This window comes from Notamacropus eugenii, chromosome 5 (assembly GCF_028372415.1).
Source record: "Notamacropus eugenii isolate mMacEug1 chromosome 5, mMacEug1.pri_v2, whole genome shotgun sequence".
Lineage (NCBI taxonomy): Eukaryota > Metazoa > Chordata > Mammalia > Diprotodontia > Macropodidae > Notamacropus > Notamacropus eugenii.
In genome coordinates this window covers 108276454-108283352 of record NC_092876.1, presented here as the reverse complement: position 1 = coordinate 108283352, position 6899 = coordinate 108276454, and the positions used below count along the sequence as shown (strand labels likewise).

Sequence of the window (6899 nt, the reverse complement as noted above, 5' to 3'; positions counted from 1 at the left end):
GTTCAAATGTGGCAGAGTTTAGCAACAGAAAGAACTGCTCTAGAGGCAGGTCACAACAGGAAGACTGACCTAGGAGGAGGAGGATGAAGAGGAGGAGGGGGAGAAGGAAGGGCGAGAGAAAAGAGTCTGACTCAGGTAACCGCCCGTGGGTGGGACCCACACAGCCAAGAAAAGAAAGTTGATCTCTGGGATAAGAGGTATTTATCTCACTAAGCAGAGTGCAGAAGTTCAAACAGCCCAGTGCCAGTCCACTAGAACAGATGAGGAAACTGAGGCAGAGGGCAGACTACACCTAAACCTTCATACCTGTAGAAGCACTCACCGGGTGGGTGAGTGCGGCAGGAGACTAAGACCTATCCGTTTTAGGAGACCCCGGAAAAGTTGGCTCAATGACGCTTAAAATAAGAAACCAAAGGAGAAGAGGATCCAGTTACTCGCCGCCAGCGCGGCTGCCCCGGCCGGTTCCCCACCCCAGAGGCGGTGCGGGCAGCTTGTCTCCTTCTCCCTCCCCCCGCCCTGAGAGGCGGGTCGCCCCGCCCCCTGCCACGCCCTCCCCCCGGGTGCGTGAGCGTCCGCAGCCTGCACAGCGGGAGCCCGAGAGCCGGAGAGCCGGAGCCTGAGCCTCAGGAGCCACAGCAGCAGCGGCAGCAGCAGCGGCAGCAGCAGGGGCAGTGCAGGCGCAGCCGGAGCCCGCAGCAGACGGACCTTGCTGTCCGGCCGCAGCCTGAGCAGGGGCCCTTGGCTAGCTCGGAGCCCGGGCGGAGGAGAGGGCAGCTGCAGCTTGCAGGCGGCCCGCAGCGAGTGCCACCCCCCATCCCGCGAGGGCAGCGAGAGGCCGCGCCATGGTGAAGGTGGCATTTAACTCGGCTCTGGCCCAGAAGGAGGCCAAGAAGGAGGAGCCCAAGAGCGGCGAGGAGGCTCTCATTATCCCTCCGGACGCCGTCAGTGTGGACTGCAAGGTCCGGGCGCGGGGCAGGGTTGGGGAGGGGTTGGGGCGGCTCGGGGGAGGGGGGGAAATGAGGATCGCGGTGGGGGGCATCCCGGGGAGAGCCGCGGGCTTGGGGACGGGTCGAGGCAGATCAAGTTGCAGGGATCCTAGTCCGGCTGGAATGCCTGGATGAGGTGGGAGGCAGCGGGTGATGAAGGGGAGCCTCTATGAGCTACTTTCTGGGGGAACCCAAAGCTCTCTCCCTCCTTCAGCCGCCCCCTTTCTCCTTCAGCTCGGGCCGGCTCCTTTGTAAGGAAGTGCGTGTACCTGGAGGGGGGAATGGCGAGCTCCTTACTTGGCACGGTCAGCCCGGGGCCGGACGGGAGGCCAGCTCGATGGGAAAGCTCTGCCCGGTTCGCTGTCACTGGTGCGGTCGGGGCGGGGAGGAGGGCGGCTGCTGCTCCCGAGTGCCTCGGGGGGCTTCGCCCTGGACCTAGGGCCGTAACGTGCAAAACAAAAACACCCCCTTCCCCGCGTCCCCCCAGCCGGGTTTGTCGCTTCCTCCCCCTTTATAAATAAATCCTAAAATGGCTGACATCAGAACGAGCCCAAACCTCGGATTCTTTTTCTACTTTCGCTTTGGAGCCCAACAGTACTTGGACTGAGTCCAGCAAGCTGTAAGCCTCTTCTTTAAAAGCATTTTCTTCCTCACTCCTTTCTTTTTTCCCCCTCTGGCCCATCATTACTGGCAGCTGAACTTAACGGTGGGCTGCAAGGCTGGCGGGCAAGTTGGTTGGAGAGAGGAGTTAGTTGTTCATTTTATTATGGAAACAGTATCATTCCCATCAAAGGTCAGCAATTGTTGCGAGACTGTGGTTGGAAACTGACCATAGGTTCCTCCCCCTAAAAACATTTAGAAGCCTGTGAATAACATTCACAGTGGAGGAAACTAAAAATGTAGCAAATCTACTCACGAAGCCCCCATCTCCAGTTTTTGTTTTTGTATAGAGAATTACACGGTTAGTATTCTTTTTTAAAATAAATAATCGTAGAGCAGTTATCCGGGACTCTTGTGTCCGTTGAATAATTCTTCCCCCCCCAAGGCTGTTTAGGAAGCATTTTTTTTCTGGTACGCATCCCCGAAGTTAAAGCAACACAAGAAGAAATGCAGTAACCTTTTGCCGGAGTTTTTTTTTATCTTTGTAGCTTAACAGAAGATAACTACAGCTAAAGATTATTGTATTTGTCTTCGTGTTGTTTTCACATATGTGACCAGTATATTTTTGCAACTTAACAGATTCTGTTATTTCGGTCAACTTCTTAAAAGAAACTTGCAGTGAAATACTTTTCCTTTCCAATTATATAATATGCCTTATAATTATTGGATTAAAATACTGATTTAATTTATAAAGAGAGCCTAATTATTGTGTGCTACTTAGACCACTGCTGGTTGTTTTTTCAAGATTTTGTCCAGTTCTAAAAATAAAAATTGAAATGGGGCTACGAGTCCATGCCGGTTACTTAGAAGTATTCTAATAGCTGGATGACCCCCTTGCCCACAATGTTTTAGAGGGGATTCTTGTATTGACTTGGAATAGATGGAATTCTAAGGTCCCTTCCAATTCCAAGATTCTATGCTTACCAAATTATTCACAACTTTGAGACACTTAGTATTAATTTCACCTTGCCTGTGTTTTTTTTTGTTGTTGTTGTTTATATGTGTGGAAGCACAAGATATTAAAAACAAAGACAAAAAAACCTCAAGCTTCAAAAGTTAATTTTGAAATGGATTGTCTTTGAAATAGAAACAGTGAGCCGGCTCAGTAAGTGGATTTAGAGGTTGTTCTGTGCAGGTTGCTTTCCTGAATCCTCTGCGAAGTCCTAAAATAACATACTTAGGATAGATCTGTTATATTGTAATTCCAGTAGCAGATTATCTGAACATGTTTTTATTTAACATTCATGTGCCCCCCCCCAAAGTGCTAAGTATGAAACCAACAAGGTATAACGTAGCAAGAAAACTAAAATCTGAAAGTAGAAAACAACTATCATCACAAGACTGTATCTATAACTGACTCCTCCTCTTTTTTTTTTTTTTTTTAAAGAAAAATCCAGAGGAAGAAATTGGGTGACATCATTTTTTGGTGAAACCTTACTTGTCTCTGGGCCTGGATCCTCTGGGAAATCTGAAAATCTTTGGCCTAAAATCAAATTTTAGTTGGCCGGAAAGCCTTAAAATCAACTCCTGATAATTTTTCTCATAATTTCTGGAACAGTGAGGCTTCACGGAAAGCTTCAGTTCTCCTAAATTCACCTTCAGATTTGACATTGTAGGCGCCTATAAAAAGTAACAATACATAACTCTATAGCTTTGTAATGCTTTTTCTGTTTTCTGAAAGCCACACATCAAACAAAAATACCAGCACTGAGCAATAAAGGCCAAAGTCCTGCTTTGTAACTAAGGCAGTAATCAGTGAATTGGCGGATACAGCTGACTAACTCCTTTTGCAGCTCCTAACTGAAAGGGTCCTTTTCTTCGGTTTGTGACAAAATATTGCTCTGCCTTAAGAGTGGAATCTTTCTAATCAGTCATTTACATGTAAATTAAAACCTTATTTCGGGTAAATTTTTGTGAAAGAACTAATGAACCTTAAAAGCTTGGACAATAAATGCAAAAATCAGTATCTCCTTGAAGATTTTTCTGTTTCTGTGATAATGACTGTCCAAACCATTCTGTATATTTCTGCAGCTGGTTTCTCAAGATAAAAACACAGAATCATTCTGTTCTGTGTTTGCTCCTCTTCCTTTAACCGCTTTGAGTTGATTAGATTGGATAATTTGGGGCCTAAAACACTTCTGAACTAGTGACCACAGTACCCTTTACTCCATTACAGTGATCATTCTTGATACACATCACCATCTTCTCTGCTTTGCAAACCCAATCCTCCACCCCCTAAGCCCTTGCTGTTTTCCCCACAGACTCTCCAGCAGGTTGAAGACTTGCAGTTGTTTTGTTTTCCATTGCCTATTGTTAAATCATCTTTTCCCATATTGATCCTGCCTCCATTGATTATTGTGAATAACTCTGTCTTTGTTTTTTAAGTCTTATACTCTCTCCCCCTCTTTTTTGTTGGCCAAGCCCTTAGAAGGGGCAGGGGAGGAATAGTTGTCAATAGGTAATTACAAACCGAAGAGGGTATCTTGAGCCCTTTAAGCAGAATGAATACATATCCCCCAAATTGGAAACTTTTCCTGTATGTGAGGTTGCAGACTGCTTTTCACTTAACTCTGAAAAATAGGTGTGCTGTGCATTTTTCAATACTGAAGGAAATGTGCTCACTCTAGCACTCTATTATGTGTGGCATTTGGCTGACTTCGTGTGGTTTTGTTGTTGTTGTAAAAGCAACAAATACTTCCTCAATCCAATCAGACTAGTTTACTTCCTCCATTGTTAAGTTTAGCTCCCCAGAAAGGTGGACTTGAAAGAGGTGTGGCCCTATGTGACCCTGGGCAAAGTCCTTTAACCTTTCCTAGCTTTGTTTTCCTCCTCGGTAAAATGTGAGGGGGTTGCAGTACTTTTCTTGAGATTACTTCTAAGACCTATTTCACATGTGGCCTCATTTATTGGCAGAGTTTTTCTTCCACTTCTTGTCTCAAGGACTCTCATGAAATCTTGTCTCCTGTTACTCAAGGTTATTTTGTGGTTTATACTATCTCGTTTGTTTGTTTTAATCTCATAAGACAAGTGGGCTGCTCAGATAGAGTGCTAGCTGGCTTGACTTGGAGTCAGGAAGACTTTAGTCCAAATGTCTCCGTGTGACCTTGAGCAAGTCACTTAACTGTTGTCTGCCTCAGTTTCCTCATCTGTAAAATGAGGATAATAAGAGAACCTACTTCCCGGGGTTGTGAGGATCATATGAGATAAGAGTTGTAAAGCTTTTTGCAAACTTTACAGCACTCTGTACATCCTAGCCATCATATTATTATTATTAAGAATTGGGGGAAGTTGGGATGAAACTTCAGGAGTTTGGGAATGGTGCACATTCAATTGAAAGAGGGTAACTTCCTGCTTTGGTCTTCTCCAACTTGTGTCTTCAGTATTGCCTTAATGAATACCTTTTTCCTTGACCAGATACCAACAAATATACTGTTTGACAGTGTTTCTGATCAGTGGTTGGAGGATTGTGGGAAAATTCCACATTGTCACTGTAGGGTGACTTTACCTGGCTAGAAGTATTCTTTGAGGCCATTTCACAGCTAGAGTTTGCACCCTTAATTGAATTTCTTAGAGTTAATGATTATTCACTTGTTCTATCCATTTATGGTGCCCAAGGCTTCAAACTGGGGGGGCGAGGGGAGGTGTATAGAAACTATCTTAAGGGTTATGAATGCAAGTTGTTTAATTTAATTTAAAGGATTTAATATTAAATTAGTGTACAAGGAAATTTTCAAACTTGGTGGGAATTTTGGTGTAGAAAACATCTTAAAGTTTATGAAGTGAGTTTAAAGGATTATTTAATATTAAATTGATGTACACAGACTTTTAAAAAAAGTTTTTTTCTGGGACAGTTTTGTGTTTTGGGGATGCCTCTGCTCTTGGAACCCCTTTTAAGGATCAGCTCTTCTCATCATTTCAGTTAATGTTCTATTTCTCCTGTGTTTCCTCCCATTCCTTTGTATTTAGGATCTTAGAATCATAGATTTTGAATTGATAGGGATCTCAGAGGCCATCTAGCTCAACGATTTAATTTTGTAAGTATTGGTGCTGAAACCTATGTTTTTGTATTTATTGTTTCCTCTTAACTGTCAGTTCGTTCAAGATATGGCCATTTACATTTTTGCCCCATTTAATATAGCCGAATCCTTGGGGATAATTTCACTGGACTTTATACATAGAGTAGGCATTTAAAGAATGCATGTTGAATTGAACTGAGTACACACAGCATTCTGTTTTAGTTACAGTATTTATTAAAAAGAAACTTTTATTTTTGCCTATTTTTTTAGTAGTACATTTATTTCTGGATCTTTCCTTTTCTCATTGCCTAAGTTTTCACTTGTAAGAAAGTGGTGGGGGTTGTTTTGTTTTGTTTTTAAAGAGAAGTAAAAAGCAAAATGTAGAGAGCTCTCAGATCTGTGACTGTCCATCAACTCATTGAATTCACCCCTTCGGTGGTGAAGGGAGGATGGTACATTTTCTCACCTCAACTCCAGAGCCAACTTAATCATTATAAACACAAAGGGAGCTCCTTTTAAAGGAGCCGTCTTATAGACCTCGATCACCAGTGCCCTCATGTTACAGGTGAAACTGAGACCCACAGAGACTAAATGATTTGCACAGGGTTATACAGAGAAGCAAGTGTAAGAGGCAGCATCTGAACCCAAATCCTTTGATTCAAGATCTAGTGAACTTTCTCTATACTATGTTACTATGCTGCTTTCATAAATACGATCCATGATATATCAATGTGTAGAGAAAGGGCCAGAAAGAAGTCATCCAGTCCAAGACAGATACTGATTAATTCAACCTCTTAAACTTACTGAGACTCTAATTAAAAAACAAAACAAAACTTGCTGCAGGTTCTACAAACCATAGTAGGACTAGATGGGCTTCAGCTGCTTTCAATTAAGTGAAATTGATTTGCCCGTCCAAATGAAAATTTTTTTTCACAACTAATTTCTTTCATTGTAAGTGGAATATTGTGCATACTGTGCAGTCTGTGGGTAGGTTAGACTTGCTGAACTTTTTTTTCTCAGTTTTTGCCACAAAGCATAGCTTGCTCTGGCTGTGGGAGGAAGGGGATATTATTCAGAAACAAATGTGATTTGCAAGACTCAGACACATTTAACTTGCTCTCAAGAAACTTGGAAAGATTTATGGGAAATTGTCTGGGTTTGGTTTTGTTTTTATTCCCTTTTATTTTAAACTAATGAAATGCTTTTTACACAAAGAAGGTAACTGGAGGAGATGAGT

At 43.2% G+C, this 6899-nt stretch overlaps 1 protein-coding gene across 2 annotated transcripts in view; it reads left to right on the top strand.

Moving 5' to 3' along the window:
• The first annotated feature begins 493 nt into the window (after window positions 1–493).
• The window catches only part of ITM2B (integral membrane protein 2B), a 33307-nt gene continuing 26901 nt past the window's right edge, over window positions 494–6899 (top strand). The window contains exon 1 of one of the 2 annotated variants that reach the window (XM_072610561.1): window positions 494–959. In XM_072610561.1, the coding sequence (XP_072466662.1) occupies window positions 843–959 (117 nt within the window). In that variant the 5' untranslated portion in view covers window positions 494–842. The remainder of the gene's footprint in view (window positions 960–6899) is intronic. The other variant, XM_072610562.1, reaches the window with a different exon arrangement.